Below are 19,342 nucleotides of genomic sequence, written 5' to 3' on the forward strand. Positions count from 1 at the left end.
GCGGATCCCACCTGGTGTGGCGTCGAAAGAGACAGCCGGGCTGGAGACGCTGGACGGGAGTGGCGGCGATGCGGCGAGGGGCTGCTGAGGCGGGCCGGGTTCTGATGAAGGCTGCGTGGGCGCGAGCGAGGCCGGTGCAGGGCCAGAGGCTGGCGGCGGCGAAAACGGGTCCGCTGCGTCGTAGAGCGGCGGCGGAACGTAGTAGGCGCCGAAGTACGCCAAGACGGCCGCACGCAGCTCATCGTATGGCCGGCCGCCGAAAGCAGAGTAGGTGAGCCGACGCAGGAGGTCGGCCGGGAGGATGTCACAAAGGACTTCGTGTTTGAACGGCTGGATGGTGATGCCGTTCAGGTACATCGCAGCCTCCAGTTGGGCGAACCACCCGCCGACGCCTGCAGGCCGGAACGCCGGGAGCGGCGGGTCGAAACTTGGGTGCTGCCAGTACGCCATGCTGGAACACCGCTGAGATAGAAGGCACGGTTCGCCGGGTCACCACTGTTGAGGTATTAGCGGGGTCGCAGCGGAGCACCAGACAGAGACGACCAGCGTGGCAGGCTTCTAGTTCCGGACTGCGCGTGCCGGGCGTGCGCTCCGAGCACGTGCTGTCGTTCTTTATTTTCTTTTGTCGCGGGAACGCCGATCTCAGCGCCTGCGCTTTATAGCGTCGCCGGGCGCTACAGTGGCATCCTGCTACTAAGCACAAAGCTACAAGTCACATGCAAGCTGTACTGCATTTCGATAGATGCAAAATACAGAAGCAGTGTGGCTTTGGCATCCCTGTGCTGATCTCAATGACACAAGTTTGATCCTAACAGCAGCAGCCATAGTTCGATGGAGGTGAAATGCAAAAATGCTTGTGTGCCGTGCGATGTCAGTGCACATAAACCAAACCTAGGTAGTCAAGATGAATGATGCATACTTTGAGCTGTTCCCTTCATACGGAACATATTACTTATGGCAAAGGCTTGCCGCGGTGGCTCAGTGGTTACGGCGCTTGGCTGCTGACCCGAAAGACACGGGTTCGATCCTGGCCGCGGCGGTTGAATTTCTTTGGAGGCAAAATTCTAGAGGCCCGTGTGCTGTGCGATGTCAGTGCACGTTAAAGAACCCCAGGTGGTGGAAATTTCCAGAGCCATTCACTACGGCGTCCCTCATAGCCTGAGTTGCTTTGGGACGTTAAACCCCAATAAACCAAACCGAACTTATGACAAAGGTTCTGCCAATACCAATTCTGGCTTTCAGTGCAGGTGAAGCAGTGGCAAAATGACATGCCCTCGCTTATATCTCAACTTCAGGCATTGGACCTTCTCTTTGATGTCTGACAGGGGCCAGGTCATTATCTCATCGCCAAGAGCACGGCAGCGCCAAATGTTCAGCCTTAATGAGGGGAGTGGGGTCTTGTAAAAATCCTTGGCATTGGGCAAAATGCCAGCCTTGACAGTATTTTCATACACATCGATGATGACAACAGGGCGATCTTCTACAAGGTAGCACTCCCCTACCTTCACACTCCTCTCCATTTGCTGCGTGCTATGGTGTGGCAGCAGTCTTTTCTCTGACATTCTTCTGCTTAGCTGCGCTAGAGGCTTGCTGGACGTCCGTAGCAGCTTCTTCATTCTCCCAAGATGGCTTTCGAATGGGAAAGCACTGAAGCTGTCCAGAGGCCCATGGTCCAGGCATTGCTGTGGCAGATGAATAAGCGAATGAACGTTGTAGACAAGTTGCTTGGGTCCATACAGCTTGCCGAACTCCTGCACAAAATACATGAGCAAGTCCCGAGCAAACTCGTTCAGTGCTGCATGATGTTCTGGCGACACGAGTATGCGTACAGCCACATGAAAAATCACAAAGTGCTCGTACTGCTCTTCTGTTAAAATAGAATTCAGCACAACTGGCCCCAGGTAAAGGAGAAATGAACGAAATTCCGTTGCCTTCCACCTGTCCAGTTCTTCAGTTCCCCTCGGCTTCCGCTGAAAGAAGCTGGGGAAGTCTGTGGCTGCTTCTCGTAACCTGTTATTGAGCTCAGCCCTTTGAACTCTGCCCAGCCTTGCTGCGTGTCCTTTGCAGACCCAGTTTCTGAGAAGGCGCCGCATCACGCCCAGGCAGACGAGGTGCATGTATTCCGTTGGGAAACATGCCACCATGTCGATATTTAGAGATGTAAATGGCGAAACGCCAGTGTGGTGCCGCTCGTCTGCCTGGGAACGAAATGATTCATTTGTGCGCTGCGGTGCATGCAGCTCAGGAAACGTGAGCCTGCCTTCAAGGTAGCACCCTTTCTGACTGCAGCGTTCACATGCGTGATAGCCACTATGGCCAGTAATGGCTTTCACGAAGCTCCTAGCAGGGGCATCGCAGATTACAGCAGCGAGAGTAACATTCGCATGACTTCCTTTGATGACCAGTCCATGACAGGTCAGGTGGTCAACTTCCTTGAGGAATGGGGCCAGGTAGTCTGCAAGGCACGGCGGTTTCCCTGCACCACAGTATGCGCTGACCATGAAAGGTGCAGAAGCAGTAATGTTGGTAACACGGCACAAAATAGGCCACAGCGCAGTCTGGGTGCTTTTATGCAATGGCAATCCATCAATGTTCACATGAAGCTGGACATTTTGTGGCACAGGTCCATGCCCAACTGCCTGTGCAATTCCGTCCGCAAGGCCAAAATGCACAAAAGACCCATCGTGCTCCAGGTTGGCTTTTCTTTCGGTTTTCATCAAGGTCCTTGCGTCTTTGGGAAGGCCTGCGATCCCTTGCCGGCGGCAAAACTTGAGGACGTCATTAAGGCATGTGTGAGTCATATTATGCTCGCTTGCAATGAGGGCTAATTCTTGTGCTGGAGAAAGCTCTGCTTCCACAGGCATTTGAAAGAAAGCTTCACTTTGCTGGCTGCCCGCTGGGTTGACTGGGGATGCAGCATCAGCAGGCATTACTTCACTGCTATCGCTGTCATCTGACTCACTGTCATTTGAGTCACTCTCGCTAGAGTCGCTGCACTGGCTGTTCTGCGCTGAACGATCACCCTCATCTGCGCCGCCTTCTAAACGTGATGTGGGCAAGCGTCCTCCTTGAGAGTCTACTTCGTCGGCTAGTCCACTGCCGCTGGCGCAAGCACCGTCGGCGCCGACTTGCATTTTCAGCCGCTTGCTTGCCCCTGATCCTGAGGGTGACGGGCCTGGAATGCCGCACAAGTCTTCCGAGGGGGCTTCTTCGCAACCTCGTCGCATCGGAGGGAGTGCAGGGGAAGGCTTGGCTGCGACTTCAGGGATGCCGAGTTCCTCCAAGACTTGTTGATACTGCTTCCTCACGGTGCGGTACTTTTGCCACTTCGATGGCATCGCGAAGCTGAAATAAAGCTGCGCAGTTCCAAGCAGTCCCAAATGTCGAACAAACGATGACCACGAACGAGGACCGACCGCGTGCACGGACAAACGACAAAAGAGGAAAAGAGGAGAGCGCCAGCAATAGCCAAAGCAGCGAGGCAGCCAGCAGTAGCCAAAGCCAGCATCGTCAGCGACGTTAGCAGCGTAGAGGAAGGTGGAATTCATCAATAAATGATTAATAAATGAATTCATGATCAAAACTCTGTAGAGGTTTTTTGACCGTGGGTGGAGTGCTTAAAAAAGACCCCATTTGATTCTGCCACCTCCTTTAATTGCTCTTCAGGCCAGTTATCTCTTGCTCTCTCGGTCTGCTGGACAGCACTTTCTCCCAATGTTCAAGTGCTCGGTTGTTACGGCGAAAATATGTTTTAGCAGCTCATATACGCCGGTATATGGTGACGCTGGACATAATCCCGTTGCATGCGCCGTTGGTACGTCCTGTCGTTCCGCGCTTCCTGTAGCCAAGTGTGAACGTGGGGACGAATGTTGCAATAACCGTCGAAGGCTGCTGTCATGAATTAGGGCAACAGTCATGGCACTGGCAAAGGCGCGTCATCGTGCAGGCCTGCATGTTTTCGCGTCCTTTTGTATAGTGTACTTGCGATGTTAAAGAACCCCAGGTGGACGAAATTTCCGGGGCCCTTGACTACGGCGGCCCTCATAGCCTGAGTCGCTTTGGGATTTTAAACCCCCATAAACCATGAACCAAACCTTTTGTGTAGCAGTGGTAGGTTTATTTCTTGAGACGCCCATGCATGCAACACATAATGGACATTTATTCTGATATCTACTGCGGTGTATCTTGTGCAAGATTCTCCGAAACTCCGCTCGCTCCAAGGACACGTCTGTTCTGTTCAGTGTTCAGTCCTTCTGGGCTTCATTTGCGCGCGCCACCAGCGTGGACCACCACATGTGAACTTTTCTGCTCTACTCCCCCTCCCAATAGGTCACAGATCAAGGAATCGTGATAGCAATAAAAAGATTTAATCAATTTTCTTATGGTAGGTCACGGTGGAAGAAACAGTGTGGTAGGTGCCTCTTATTTACTTTTTAGCTTTTCTCGCTGTCCCTCCTGCGGGACTTTGGATGAAAGCGCTGAAAGTCCTCGGGCAGTGCCGTGCCCACCGTTTTTATCGTGAGCTACTACATATGCCTTATGGGCTCGGGGAATCTGCTGCAAGATTCGAACAACGACTTTCGATATTTGACTGCGTGTAGTTGCTGAGTCATTGCTGTTTCTTCAGCTTCCTTTGGAAGCCTCGTTCGAATTGACGCGCACGCTCTTACTCCTAGCTTATTGTCCACGATTACTGCTGTCATCGCGTCCCTGTCACCGTATTCCGCCGTACGTTATACATTTATTCGCATTTCATTTGGTGTCTCGTAACATTCAGTATACTCCGGGTGCATACTCCTCGGTACGGGGGAAATGCGGAAACTAAATATGCATCTGCTACCTTACTTCCAGTGACCTTTTTGTCCTATCATGACGATCTTTTTCAGAAGTGTACCCTCCAACGAGTTTTACTTGTGACCATACACCTGAGCCCACAGTGTACCTGAACCACCGTGGCGCTAAAACTTCTCATAAAGAACTTGCAAAACAAAAAATTAAAAATTTTTCTGTTTGTCGCCTGTGGCCGCTTCGTTGGGAGGGAAAAAATTGTAAGGCTTTTTACCTACGCATCAGTTTCAATACGCCAAAAATTGAGGGTAGTGGCGCTAGTCAACGGTACGCTTCAATGTGTTTTTTTTTTTTTCAAAAAAGACCTCCATGACGCGTGTTCTTCCTCGATCTCAACGTGCTGTCCGCGCTCCACACGTGCGAGTTCGATTGTCCCGCACGTGTTTTTCAAGCGGAAGATCCCCATTTGAAATCATCGTGCGAGCCGTAAAGTCGATTCGCGTAAGTATACCTGCTGTTCTGTTACGTCGCCTGCTTTGGTTAGGTTAATGCCGTGATTGTGTTCTGTCGAATACCTGTGGTTAGTTGCTCAAAGTTTCACTGAGAAAATTCGGAAGAAAATTGCGCGGGATTGTTGAATAGGTCCTGACAGGGTCCCTATCGCTTCCCCGTGCAGATCAATTAATGAGAGGCGAATTAATAAGAAAAAGAGAAGGTGCTACGCGCTCAGCGCAGCCGTGCGCGCTGGAGCGATAACAGTGAATGCATGCCAAGCCCTTTCTACTGAACTGCTGTGAGCGTTTTCTAGAGACGGCCGAAAAATGCGATTTGTGCTTAATTTTCTCCACTAGCACCAAACGCGAATTTTTGCACGCGACTTGGTTGCCACGTGCAATGGCGTAGCTTGTCACGGTCGTATTTGCTCTCATTGGCGCTGAATTCTTGCTTCAGTTGTGTGATTTAGCGATCTAAAATGCGATTAGGCATGTTTTTTTCCCCTACCTCTTAACACGATTTCCTATACGCGACAGTAATTGCGCAAGATGTAGCGTAGCTTCTCTCTCTAGTATTTTCTTGATGTGTCGCCGAGTTCCTATGTTCAGTGCTGCATTAAGGCATAATTCCGCGGCAGTTCACGTTTCCTTTGCTAATTGATAGGCGAGCCTTGCCGCGGTGGCTCTGTGGTTAGGGCGCTCGACTGCTGAGCCGGAGAACGCGGATTCGATCCCGGCCGTGGCGGCCGCGCTTTGATGGAGGCGAACGCAATGCTCCCGTGTATTGTCCGATGCCAGTGCACGTGTAAGGCCCCCAGATATCGGAAATTACCGGCGCCCTCCATTACGGCGTCCCGCGCCGATGTCGCTTTGGGAACCTCGTGCACCGCCATTGATAGGCGAGTAGTTGGATGTGTTCAGCTACTGACATTGAAGCGTTGCATGCGCAATGTATGGAACGGCATGTCGAATTGCGAGTGTGTGTGAAATTTATGCTTCCCAGCCGTCCTTTTTGAACCCTGTCTTCTCTGTGCAGCATGCCTAAGCGCTTTGCTGTGGTGAGGTTTCCAGAGGAAAACAGTGTGGCAGCTGTCCCCCTGACGTGGCTGTCAGAAGACCACTGTTCATGCCAGTGGCCTGTCACAAGAGGAGTTGACGTCCTCCGCCTGGCAGAGGAGGAGGCTGACCCAGCCTCTGCTGACGGCGAGTGGCAACAGTTTCCTGTGTCTGTTGTCGCCAGGAGCCGTGAGTAATTGCATTATAGACATTATGCAATGAGGGCATAAATGATGAGTCTGCTGTTGTGGAAAGCTCACTGCCTGCCGAGAAGTTTCATTCCCAGCTGCTGCTTTGTCACATATCTGCGAAAGCAAGAGGGTGGATGCATTCTCACCCACTACATGTATAAAGTGTTGTCTTTACTTAATTTGCATTAACTCTACATGGGCAGTATGAATGTTGCATCTCGAAACCAGGGGATGGGAAGCCGCCACTTTTTGAGAACACTTGCTGCTCCCAAGGATCATAGTTTAAGGGTTTAAGACGGCGAGATCTGGTCTGTGGATATGTCTCTGGCTTTACCATGGCTGTTTGAGGTGTTTTGGGCTGCAGAGCAAGAATCCAAAGGTCTGCTGCTAAAGAGAAGGAATAGACATACGGCAAAAAGGCTAGTTTGCCTGCAGTTATCATGAACCAGTGCACAGGAATAAGGCTGTTGTGCATACAGGTCGTCAACAAAAATGCTTTGAAAAATGAATAATCGGAGGAAAGGATATTTTCTAGTTATACCTATGTTTACAACATTTACTGAGGCACTTAAGCCTCTTCTTCCTTCTGCTGTCGAGATTGTTTTGCACAGCAATGTACAGGCAAGCTTTTCTCGATAGCTGTGTGCTCAACAGTGCAGTGAATGTTCACATGTCCACTCTCAAGGAGGGACATGCAGATTATAAACTCAAACCTCGACTGGGTACCCTGTTTGATGCCGGGTCATGGACAACTATGTAGGCTACTGCCTCGACATCTTCATATTTCCATTGCTGTAAACACTGACAGTATAGGTCAAATGTTTAGGGGAATACCCCAAGGTGGAGTAAATTTGTAATAAGGGAGTAATTACTCATTGGCATCCACCAAAGCACAGCCATACGGCCACAAAGGAAAGCTATACAGTTTTTTCAGAAACTTCGTAGTTAAAGAAAAACTACTTTAAATACGAAGTTTCTGAGAAAGCTGTACAGCTTTCCTTTGTAGCTGTATGGCTGCGTGTGGGTGGATGCCAGTGAGTAATTACTCCCTTATTACTGACAGTATAGCAAGTGGGATGCTGTTGCAGCGAGCACGCTCCATCCACAGAGCCTGGAACATTGCTTGAGCTGCACTATAGGTTCCAACGCAGTTCAGAGCAGCCCCAGGAAACATTCAGCTTGAGCTTTCATTTGTATAGTTTTGAAAGTTGCCAAAATTTTGCTGATCATATCCTCATTTATGCAGTTCTTTTTCTGAACACTACCTCACTTTTTGCAAGCCCCGTACAGCTGTCGTAAGCAGTGAAACCATAGCACAAAAGAAAACAAAGCAATCATTGTCTTACAGGAACAAAATGAGCATGAATGCAGTGAGTTTGAACGAATACAAAGTTTTACTTCAGTAGCAACATATGAAAAGGCTGTAAATTAACTCACTAAGAATGATGACACGCTTTGATGCAAGCTGCTTTGTTGCTATGCCATTCACCCATCTGCTGGTAAAGTAATTATACATAGTACAAGGACTTGTCATCTGCAAAGTGAAGTGATTTCTCGAGAAGACAAAGCAATTTAGCGATGCGAGTGCATCACATTCAGCGCAGCATTCTGGCAGATGCAGTTTGTAAGGATCGGTGCCATCACACATTTCAATTTGCAGTTGGAAACATAGTAGACTTGGTCTCGTGAGCTTTTCAAGCTACAAAGGACCAAGCACATGCACCTTTTATTTTGTCATACTGCTTAAAGTAAACTGAATTAAGACATCAAGCTGCATCACAGTGGTAAACAGCTATGCATCCAGACTAGGGCGTTCTCAAATATAGCAAGTGCTTGCTTTGCGAGCCTGAACTGTCAACATGTGCGAGTGATGTATAGGCCATTGCCAGTTCCTTCTTGGGTTTTTATTCTTCAAAAAGTGGTTGGAGTTGAGCGTAATAGATGAGCTGAATTCCAAAACAGTGTGTGGCAGATGCTTTGGGCTGGGCTGCACTGTGTTTCGTTTTCAAACAGTGATCAGTCCTTTTTTGGCATTTCATGTTAAGAGTTCCAATGAGGTCTGTTGAGGAAAAAAGTTAAATTTTTCAATCCGGTGTCCTTGTAAGTAAGTGAAGTTCTTTGCTCCCGAATAAAAATCAGTTCTAAAATAGGAAACAAACTGGATAGAGTTGTCGCTTTGAGGAGTATTTGTGTAATACTTGAATGCAAAATGGGGAAAGCATGCAGACTACATATAATCTGCAGCGATGTTATTGTTCACCAGCCCAATCATGGATCTCTTTTAGAAAAGCAATGTTAGAAAAGTTGATCATAGATGTGCCGGATTCCTGTGGATAGTTTAACTCATCAATATGTAGTGCACTTTTTCTTTTTTTTGAACTTGAGGTTAGTCACAGGCATCATGCAGCAATAAGTTTCTCTTTCACGCTTTGGTTTAGGGCAAACTCAAAAGCCGTGTGTGTACCATGTGATTTCAGTGCACAACAAAGGTGGTGGAAATTATTTCAGAGCCTTCCACTACGCTGTCTTTCACATCTTATGTGCAGCTTTGGGAACGACATTAAAGCCACACATAACTGTTCCTGGTAGCTCCTGGTTTGTGTATTGTAGCTGGAGCAAGCAATGATTGTTTTCGAAACTTTTACCAGCGCTGCAACTGGGGACAGGGAACAAGGAGAGACGGAAGGACGAGCGCTACTAACAACTGGCGCTACTAGCAGTTAGCAGCGCTTCTCCTTCCATCTCTCCTTGTTCCCTGTCCCCAGTTGCAGCGCTGGTAAAAGTTTTAAATATGACCCAACCAGCTCAAATCTCTGTGAAACAATGATTACAAGAAATACTCTAAGCTTAGGGAGTGGTTTGGAATACGGGCAATTATCTTTCTTCGCTTCTTTCACCCCCTTTATCCCTTCCCTTAGGGCAAAGTCGGGTGTCCACTGAGATATGTGAGACAGTTACTGTGCAGTTTCCTTTCCTCAAAAACAATTTTCATTTTTGTTTTGTATGTGGCACTTCATTGCCCATGTGTGTGCGTGCGTGTGTGTGTGTGTACTCTCCCCAGGGCTGTACTGTTCTTTTAAATCACAAACATGCATTCCTCTCAGGCTTTGCACTGGATACCTGAAAGAGCATACCATCTGTGCCAGTGCATTAATGTCTAGAATTTTATAAAATGTTGTAATTTCTTGTTTTATCAGTGTTTGTGAGGCGTTTGGATGCTTTTTGACGTCCAAGTGTAGTCTGACTTTTGCTTGCACTCAGATGTGTCTTAATCAGGGGTTGACCTAGCAAGAGCCCACGCTTTTGCTTTTGTGTTCTGTACGAGTACTGCCTCATGTGAGTACTGCCTCATGTCTGTCGGTGTGTCACTGCCATGTCCTTTGATTTTGTGGAAAATGCCGCTTTCAGCATACCTGAGATTTTCCCTTTTTTTCAGGCACCTACTTGAACGCAGAGAGAAAAGTCAAGCGATACCAATACAACTCTGCAGTAGAGAGCTCTGCAGTTTCTGGTAATTGAAAAGATCTAAATTTATAAATAAATTAATGGAGGAAGAGTATCTCAGAGAAAAAGAATGACCATATTTACTCGCATAATAGGCGCACTTTCTTTTTTTTTCAGAAGGTCTGGCTCAAAGTTCAGGGTGCGCCTAACTCGGGGTAAAATTTCAGAAAATTTTTCGTCTCGCATTCTCGCACTTTAAAACTGAACGTACCATATAAACGCACACGTGTAAGGGCCTTACCATGGTCTCCCGAAGGAAAGATTAAATTTAAAAAAAAAAGCTTTTTGTGGCTGTCGAAGGCACGGGTACAGCAACTAGAATTCTAGGCACTGTAGCACGGGATCTGTGGTAGCGTGTTAGTTTATTGTAATTGTAGCTTTCGTGTGCCACTGCAGAGCGGTGCAATTTTTCCACAATGGGCAAGCACCTTAATAGGTACACGGCTGGGAGTTTGCTCTCAAACACAGGAAGTGTGCAATGGTCCTGAAATCGACGTGGCTGAGAAATGCAGCAGTTGCGACTGGGCGTGCCTAAATTTTCGTATGTGACTCCAAGTGCCGTGGTTTTCGTGGGCTGAAGTCGGGAAGGTTTCCAGCTGGAGATGAAACTTTCCAAACAGACATTTAAAGTGAGCATCCCTGTAAACTGCGTGTGGCTGTTCCATGCGATGTCGTTGTACGTGCTGTGGGTCCGCAGCAGCTGCGACGGCAGTAGCTCCAGTGAGGACTAGTAGTCAGTCCAGCTGTTAAAATAAGCTCGGGTTGTGGAATGTGCACGAGTGTCTTCTTTTTTCTTCACCTGAGATGGGGGAGGCGGGAGGGCGTCGGCTTGCAGTCGTGTAAATACAGTATTGATCAAGTGCAAAGTTCTGGGTGCGCCTATTATGCGAGTAAATACGGTATTTATGAAGTCTCAGTTACGAGATCTTCATGGAACATGTGGTTCTGTGTGCCGATTCCAGTTATGCCATTTAATGCTATGTAAAAGAAGCCCTTGTGCATATGATTACTATGTTGCAAGTTTTTTGTCTGAAGCTTTTAAGATTATTTTACTGCTCCAAACTTGCTTAAATGGATGTCATTAATTTGTCGTGACAGCAAGGAATGTAATAAGGGCAAATTTATCACCTTGCTAATCGCATAACTTGTGGAAATGGAACCAAGAACTTCCTTTCTCATTTCTAAACTGACCACTTGAAAACCTTGACAGAAATTTTATGACAGCCAGCGTGACGTATTACTCGTATTGCATTGTTTACAAGGCAGTGGTATGCATTTTGTAAGTTGCCTGCAGTGAAGATTTCTTTAAAGCCAATGAGAACAACATTGCATTGCATATACTGTAAAAGCTTGTTAATTTGAACCTCAATGGACCAAGAACATAAATAGTTTAAATGTCTAATGACCTTGAAAAAACTTCAGAAGTTCTTCCATGACAATAAACTTATTTTGTAAGACTGGGTGATGGGTTCCCAGCTTTTCAGATAACAGCTTGGCACTGACTAGTTTTTCATGTTTCCATTAATGATTTATTTTGGGCAAACTGTTGAGAGTGTTTAAGTAGAATTGCTCAAGATCACAAGGGCCTTCCTGGCATACTGCGCGGTTCAACACGGTGCGCTGCACTGCTGCTGTGCCAAACCCCTCACAAGTGGCACCGTCAGCGGTGAGAAGACTTCACTGCACAAACAGCAAATGGCACATGACAAGCGCACAGTTTCAGCTACTCTCGAAAGCTACTCTGCAGCATGGAATTCATCTTGCCATGCCAGTCATACCGGTTCGATATAATATAACAATTCCTTCCTGAATTGGTTCCACTTTTGACTTTCCCATCCTTTGCCATTCACTGGAGTGACACCATGCCCTAGACTTCAACAAATAACCAAGAGTGAATGAGGGGCGTGGCGTCTCTACAACCAAAGAGCAAATGGGGAAATTCAAAAATGGATTGGGATTGGTTTGGGAATCATTATATTATACCACCCCTGTATGTTGCCTTCAGTCAGGGGCCCGTTCAAATAAACCGGGGCAATACCCATAGCATCTGAATTAATCATCGGTATGGCGTCATAGACATACTGTATTTACTCAAATGTAACGCGACCACGATAGTAACACAGTGGTCGACTTTGTGTACACAAAACAGGAAAAAAAGAGTGTGTGATAGTGATGTGAGAAACGAGGCTGAAGTTCGACAGAGATTTACTAGCAAGTATAAAAAAAAGAAATGGCTTTCCTGTGGCTCATTTTCATAGAAAATTAAGGACGTGCCTGTACAGGAGTTACTACCAGCGTTACCACGGGAAAGTTTTGCGTGCCCCTTTTGTCATGAGAGTAGTGAAAAAGATCAGATAAGACCAATATGATAATCAAGGATTCCCGCCATGCTGTCGCTATGTCAACTTCTTTTCAAAACTGAAACTTCTCGCAGTCTCAACCACGAGGGTGAGCCTTCCGAATGCCAGTGGTCGTCCTTGGCAGCATTTAAAAGAGCTATCATCCAACGCTTCGAGCCGCTGTAAAATTTCGTGAATTTGATGCTAGCGAAAAGTCTGTCAGGAACGGAGAAGAGCAGCGAGGGCACCTTTTCGGGCGCAACAGCAGCATTAAGCTTTCCGTGCTCCGGAATCTGATCACTAGCGTTAGCTTGTGACATCAGTGGTGCTGCAGGTGTTATAGTGTTCACTGAACTTTAAGAGAGCAAAACAATGGCCTTTACAACCTTGTGTGTTGTACTGTGTTTCCTGTGGAAGGTGCATGGAATTTGCGCTCAGTGTGCTAGGGAGCCATCTCTGGTGAATAGGTTCTCGCTGCTTTGCTGCTACTCTGATATGTGAGGTGCCGTGCCGCCGCCTCAGCTAAGTACTTGTGGCTCAGACTTTCTGTTGGTAAGCCAATGCGGTATTCTAACTTCATTCTTGTTCTTTTTTTTTTTCGTTTCCTGAACTTTGGGACTAACTTGTCCTGCACCTTCAACAAACATTTGCATAAATTAGGCATAGTGTAAATTTTTCTTTTAATTATACTCGATTATAATGCAAGGGCGGACTTTGTATTTTCACTTCTGGTTAAAAAACTCGATACATTTCAGTAAATACGGTAAAGCACCTTTGGCCAGGACTAAGTAGTAAATAGGTTTTTGAGGAAAGGAAATGGCGTAGTATCTGCCCTATATATCTCACACCTGAACCGTGTGGTAAGGATAGGGAGGAAGGTAGGAGTGAAAGAACAGAGAGAGAAAGAGATGCCGTAGTGGAGGTCTCTGGAATAACTTCGACCATCTGGGGATTTTCGACATGCACCGACATCGCACAGCACACGGGCGCCTCTTGCATTTCAGCTCCATCAAAACGTGGCCGCTGCAGTCGGATTCGAACCTGGGTACTCCGGCTCGGTAGACCTTACCACTGAGCCACCGCGGCGGGTAGTCTAAGTTGGCAGTTTCAATTTTCCGGGTTTCTGAGTTCAGGGGGGTCGAAACAACGAGCTTTTACTGTATTACATAAGGAGGCAGGCTTATTTTTGCATGTAATCAAATGGCATTTTTGGAATCTGCAATAAACATATGTATTCCTTAAGATTTCATAAGTGAATTCATTCACAAATTTTGGTCGAGATCCTCTTTCTTGTAATGTGCAACGTGTATGCTTACCCGCCTTCTGTCTTCTTTAGGGGATGAATTGGCTGCCCGTTTGGAGCCTCCGGTTCAACTGCCATCGCCCCGTAAGCCATCACTAATTTTTGTGTTCAATTGTAGAGTTCAATTCTTTTCACACAGCCTTTTGGCACTCACTTTCTTGTCAGAAGTGTGCTCATGTATTATGTTGGCAAGTGTTGGAGAGAAGTGTGAATTTGAACTAAGGGAGGGAGGAAGGACTCCATGTGCTGACTGCTTTAGCAAGAGGTAGTTAAGCGCCTTCATCAAATTGCAGATGAGGACAAGTTTTCCATCTCAAAAACAGTGGTCAGTGTGCTGACGCTTTCCTCCCGTTTAAGTTTGCACTTATTCCTGCTCAATTCTGCCAAAGGAAGCTTGGAAAGTTCACCTTCCATTTACCAGTAGCACTGTTGTTAATTGCAGTTTTTCACATTGTTTGCATTGCCACTAATGCTGCATTTCTTGTTTGCCTTCAGCCTCATTCTGCAATGCCCAAAGGGATAAGGAGGGAGAGGAGCACGGGGACATTGCAGAAGCTGAGGCCACCAGCCACCAGGCCGCCGCTGATCGTGAGGCTCTTAACTTTCATTACTCATATATCTGTGTCACCTTTTGGAGTACTAAAGCTTGATTTGCCAGGTTTCAAAATTTGTGCATTATGAATAGTTGCTGCTGGTGCAAACACTCGCTGCAGCATTTTTTTCCCTTTTTTTTGGACTTAGAGTTTGGAACACATAGAGCCGATCACACACAGTTCTGTACTGCAACGAGGGCGGGAGCTGGGAGGGGAACTGACAGCACTGGCATGCTTGGCTTTCCTACAGCATTCACAGTTGTGAGCAAAAGAGGAGAGACCACGCCAGTGACGATGACTGTGATTTTTCTACGTATAAGAGCGTGCCTGGAGGGAGTGTGTGGGCAGACAAACATATTTGGTCGGGTACCATATCCATATCTTGAAAACAGGTGCTGCACAGTGAGAAAGTGCTGGCACGTAGTTCTGTCTGTTTGCGTGGTCTCTCCACTTCGGTACTGGTGCAGACAGAAGTAAACGGAGCGTGCTGCACAAGAAAAAACTGTATTAGCACTGCCTCACTGAGCCAGACGAAAGCTTAAAATCGCCAGGTGCATGTGCACATCCCTAACCGGTGCGACCCTCCCATTGCTTTGCTTGCCTTGCTTTCGGCCGGTGTCAGTGTTGCACTATTGATAGTATGATCTGATGGTTGGGCCCTTTGTAGTGAGTGAGCATTTTGGAATGTGCAGACTGCTGCCTTGCTTTATCTGGGACAGCTGTAGGCATGTTTCTGCAGCAAATATCCAGTGTGTTTCGAAGTTTTGTTGCCACTGGAACTCGACCGCGTGTCTCTGTCGACCAAATATGCTCGAAACACTCAACATGTCACCATAGTTTTCGGTTGGTTTGATATAGTTACCATTTATTTTCTGCCTTGTTTTCGCGTGGCGCCAATGCAGCCAGCAATGCATGCTCCCTGTACATCTCTCCTGCAGCACATTGCTCCTGCACTGGAGCGTGCTGTAGTTGCTGAGCTTAAAATAAGGTGAAACTCCTGCTCCTGGCGCCGGTTGTAGTGCATTCCAGCGTCGCCAGGATAGTGCTTGGTTGCAATATGTATACTGTAAAACAGACTGATGTCTGTATATAACCCATCGCAGTTAAGCTCTCTAGCTCGGACAGAGCAGCTACAACTGCTGGCTGGAATCTCTCGTGGTTCATTTCATGATTAGTGGGTGCACATGGGTACGTGGGCCAAATCGTGCTCGGGTGGCACACACCAGTGACGCACCCGAGCTTTGCTCCGCACATGAGAGCATGATATGCAGCCCACTGTCTCGGTGGCGTTAAGGTAAGGCGATAAGAGCAGGTTTCAGTGCAGGAGAGACAGGACGTATGCATTATTGCTGCTTCGACACCCCGCAGGAGCAAGGCAAATCATCAGTGTGACTATAGTAAATGAATTCGAAACTGTGGCGGTAAATAGAGTGCTTCAAGTGTGTTTGGCGCAATTGAGTGCCCAAACAACAAAAATTCGAAACACGCAGGTTGTTTCCGGCACAAATATGCCTACAGCTGGCTCAGACAAAGCTTCTTAGTGGCAGCGTTGTCCTTGCTGGTTCTGCCATGTCAAGGCAGTGATCAGCGCATTGTGAAATGCCTGCTCGCTACAAAGGGCGTGACAATCCCATCATAATCATCATTAGCGCAACACTGACGCTGGCCGAATGCGAGGCAAGCTAAGCAATCAGAGGGTCGCACTGGTTGAGGCGTGCATATATACACGTGGCAATTATTAGCACTTAGCATTAGCGTTAGATATCAGCACTTTGAGGGCACAACATATACAATGATCGCAGCATCACTGGCATAAACAGTGAAACCTAATTTAATTGGAAGTCATCAGGACTGCAAAAAATATTCTAATTAACCGGGTTTTCGAATTAACAGACCGCAGCAAAAAAAAAATGGACGCAGACAAAAATTTTGTTGCAAGAATATGCTACCTTTGTGATTACATTATAATTACCTACGAAAGGTTGACTCTCCAGCTCGTAGCCCTTGCTGGCCCTCCCCCCAAAAAAGGTCATTGCACATCCTAGCCCTGCATGCTTTGTCCCACCGCTGCATTTTGTTTTGTAGTTTCCCACTGGATGGCATCGCGGCGCACGCGAAACTGAAAGCGACAAATGTGTAACTACGCAATTATAAGGACAGCAGTCTGAAGCCACTGGAAATAACAAGCAGAAAAGCGGTGTTCCACACTCTCATGTGGCCTCTATGACAAGCAACAAACTAAACTACGATTCTGTAGTTTCATACTGCGGTGCGATGCACACCCTGGATATTAACGGTTGTAAATGTGTCCCTGTACTACCTACCCCTTGTCCAAGGAAGTGATCGCCAGCGCACATGAGCTGGGTAAACAGCGCACAATTTGAATTTTCGTCAGAGGAACTGATTAGCATGCGAATTAGCAGCTTTTTTTATGTAAGGAGCCCCATGCATCCTGCCGGTGAACAGGCACCAGCACGGGGTGAGTACTACCTGCTGCTCGTCCAAACAACCTTAGACACCATTAGATAGATTAACTCTGTGTGCAGGTCGATCCCGAATTTCAGAATGATCCTAATTTGAAGGTTGACCTAACCCTCCTATCATGGCGCACTACTCAAAGAAACGGCGCAGGGTGGCATTGCGTGCGAGTCAACCTGTCGCGGGCACATCAGAATGGTCGCATTGTGAAGCACACACTGACGATGTTAGGTGCAGGAGGTGCTTTGATGCCAGCACCTCTTCTAGGTGCTGTCTTGACCACGACCAGGCTGGAGATGAGCAACAAGCATGCGCACCACTGCCTCTAGTTTGGCCATGTCTTGACGAAGCGTTGGGGAGCCTGTCACGTGGAAGCTGGTATTCTCGCCTGCGTTGCAGTATAACATGTCTTTTCCTCTGAAGGCGCATGCTTCAGCGGTCCACAAGTCGTAGCTGATTCGTTTTTTGCTGAGAGTACTGGGACTGGGGTGCTTTGCATATTGAGCATCGGCATTACTAATCGGCAATGCTTTGCAGCGCTGCCTCGCGGCTGGAAGTGGCTGTCACTTCATCAGTTTGTGGCAAAATCAGGATCGGACATCCTCGCATGGCATCTCAGATCATCAAATAACCGGGCTAGTGCATGCCGCTGCTTTGAATTATATGATCAAATTTGCAGTATAAATAATGGGATTGCAGAAGTTCTTCAAATTATCCGTGATTTCGAACCAACAGAGTTCGAATTATTGAGGTTATCCTGTATGTGGATGTGTCACTGTCTGATGTGCAGAAGCCTCCTCTGACTTAAATGTTTGTTTCAGCGATCACTCTGCGGGTGTTGCACCTTCTCCTGGAGGTGCGCCAGCAGCTGCGTCACAATTCTCAGCAGAATGAGAAGATTTTGGAGAAGCTGGCGGCGCTGGAGGCAGCGAACGGGGCTCAGGCTCCCGCTTCAGCCCCTTCAGCCCCAAGTGTGGAGCTGCCCACCCTACCTGCCTATACCCTGGAAGAATTGGAGGTAGCGGAAGCAGCAGTTCGGGATTCGGGCGTGGCCGCTGCTGTGGTAATCTCCTGTTTGTTTAGTTTTTTGCAGTGATTGCAGTGACCAGTAACAAATGTATGTCGGTTTTGTGCTTGTTTTTCCTAGTTCTATTAACAAATAAGTCACCCGCCAAGATTAGTTGGATGCAGTGGTTAGTAATGATGCTTTTCTTACCCATAATCCCTACTTAATGTGGCATGTGAATATACATATTAACCTTTTCTGGTCAGGTATACGGTATTGTTCATGTTTATCGTGAAGGCTTCAAAACATTTTTTCGCCTCAACCGCTGGCTCGTTTGGGGTAAAACTGGGCACAGAGCTTGTGTGCTGTGGTAACTTTTGTCCCATAGCATGCTTTGCAATGATACTTACTTGAATCAGCCGCAAATAATGCAACTCTGTAATCGTTTGCACCGAGATCCACGAACTGAAAGCCGCCGCCAACGCCAGATTGCCACGAAGGGCGGCAGTGGTGCCGTCGAGGGACCTGCGCAGCTTGTGATGTTGATCTCGACACACTTTGTGTCGTGGCGCATTCCTCCGTAAACAACAGATGGCGCCACGAACACCATTTTGTCAAAAACCTAGGGTTGCCGGCTTTCAGTTCATCAGTTTCGAACCGAACGATTACGGGTTTGCATCATGTGCGGCTGAACCAGGCAAGTACTGTTGACAAACTTACTACGAGTCAAAAGTTACCTGCAATACCCAAGTTCAGTGCACATTTTCAGTATAAACGAGCCAGCGGTTGGGGCGAGAAAATTTTTTAAAGTCTTCGCAATAAAGGTGTGCAATACTGTTCTTTCCCCACTGACTGCTTCACGAGTCAGTGTTCGTTTAGGTCTTTAGCCTCTCGCAAAGAAAGGGAGTGGCATGTCATGATTTGGTTATAAGCACTTACTTGGTTATGAAGCATTTTTTTTTTCAGCTTCGCTGGGGCTTCAGCGGAACTGCGTCTCCTTTCTGTTTTGTTTTCTGTTTGGTGCTGACAGGTAGCTACTACGGTTGAAGATACAGTGTTATGACCAAAAAGAGGTCGTGTCGCATTTCTTATATTTTTGTAGCAGAGGAACCTGGTCCGCTTGGGTGGACGGTCCTTGCGGGAGGTGGGGTCGAATATTATGACAAACATCATGGGTGTGAGGGTGCAGGAGCAGTTTAGCCTTCACGGACGGAAGGGAAAGAAGGCATTCATCAACATGACGCTGTGCAAGGTGGCGACAGGTATATTTTATTTTTATTTTCTATTCTTCTGCTGCCTGTAGACAGTACTACGTGCTGCCACATATTTCAAGAGTATGCAAATATTCCAGCAGTTTGAATAGTGAAATGAGCACCCTCCTATGTGTGGGATTATTCAAATGAATCAAATCTGTTTGTTCAAAATTGTTCATAATGTCAACTGCTGGAATGCTTTCAAATAATTGGCACAATGTTCAAATAAGACCTGCTGCATTTTTCTTCAGCTGTTTCAAAAACGGCGCCTACACCAATGCCATGAGCCATTCTGACGCAATTCATATGCATGGGACGAAGAGTTCAGTGCCACAGC

General features: G+C 47.3%; 2 protein-coding genes across 2 annotated transcripts; one reads left to right on the forward strand and one right to left on the reverse strand.

Moving 5' to 3' along the window:
* Positions 1-1,238: 1,238 nt before the first annotated feature.
* LOC149355330 (uncharacterized) lies at positions 1,239-2,814 on the reverse strand. Its single transcript, XM_089583761.1, has one exon. The coding sequence runs from the start codon at positions 2,799-2,801 to the stop codon at positions 1,239-1,241; it is 1,563 nt and encodes a 520-aa protein (XP_089439887.1). The 5' UTR covers positions 2,802-2,814.
* A 2,364-nt stretch (positions 2,815-5,178) lies between these two features.
* LOC149355331 (uncharacterized) lies at positions 5,179-19,069 on the forward strand. The gene is made up of 7 exons (XM_089583762.1): positions 5,179-5,289; positions 6,319-6,527; positions 9,966-10,040; positions 13,709-13,759; positions 14,171-14,263; positions 17,568-17,809; positions 18,855-19,069. Exons 2-7 carry the CDS (start codon positions 6,320-6,322, stop codon positions 19,053-19,055), a joined length of 870 nt encoding a protein of 289 aa, XP_089439888.1. The 5' UTR covers positions 5,179-5,289; position 6,319; the 3' UTR covers positions 19,056-19,069.
* The last annotated feature ends 273 nt before the right edge of the window (positions 19,070-19,342 follow it).

Source organism: Amblyomma mixtum, chromosome 3 (genome assembly GCF_055824585.1).
Source record: "Amblyomma mixtum isolate Tamu chromosome 3, ASM5582458v1, whole genome shotgun sequence".
Classification (NCBI taxonomy): Eukaryota; Metazoa; Arthropoda; class Arachnida; order Ixodida; family Ixodidae; genus Amblyomma; species Amblyomma mixtum.

What these genes read in the sequence shown, in the direction of transcription:
- LOC149355330 (XM_089583761.1), bottom strand. Translation starts at nt 2,801, where the DNA reads ATGACTCACACATGCCTTAATGACGTCCTCAAGTTTTGCCGCCGGCAA.
- LOC149355331 (XM_089583762.1), top strand. Translation starts at nt 6,320, where the DNA reads ATGCCTAAGCGCTTTGCTGTGGTGAGGTTTCCAGAGGAAAACAGTGTG. An exon ending in GTCTGTTGTCGCCAGGAGCC is followed by an intron (nt 6,528 to 9,965) that starts GTGAGTAATTGC and finishes CCTTTTTTTCAG; the next exon opens with GCACCTACTTGAACGCAGAG. An exon ending in GGTTCAACTGCCATCGCCCC is followed by an intron (nt 13,760 to 14,170) that starts GTAAGCCATCAC and finishes GTTTGCCTTCAG; the next exon opens with CCTCATTCTGCAATGCCCAA.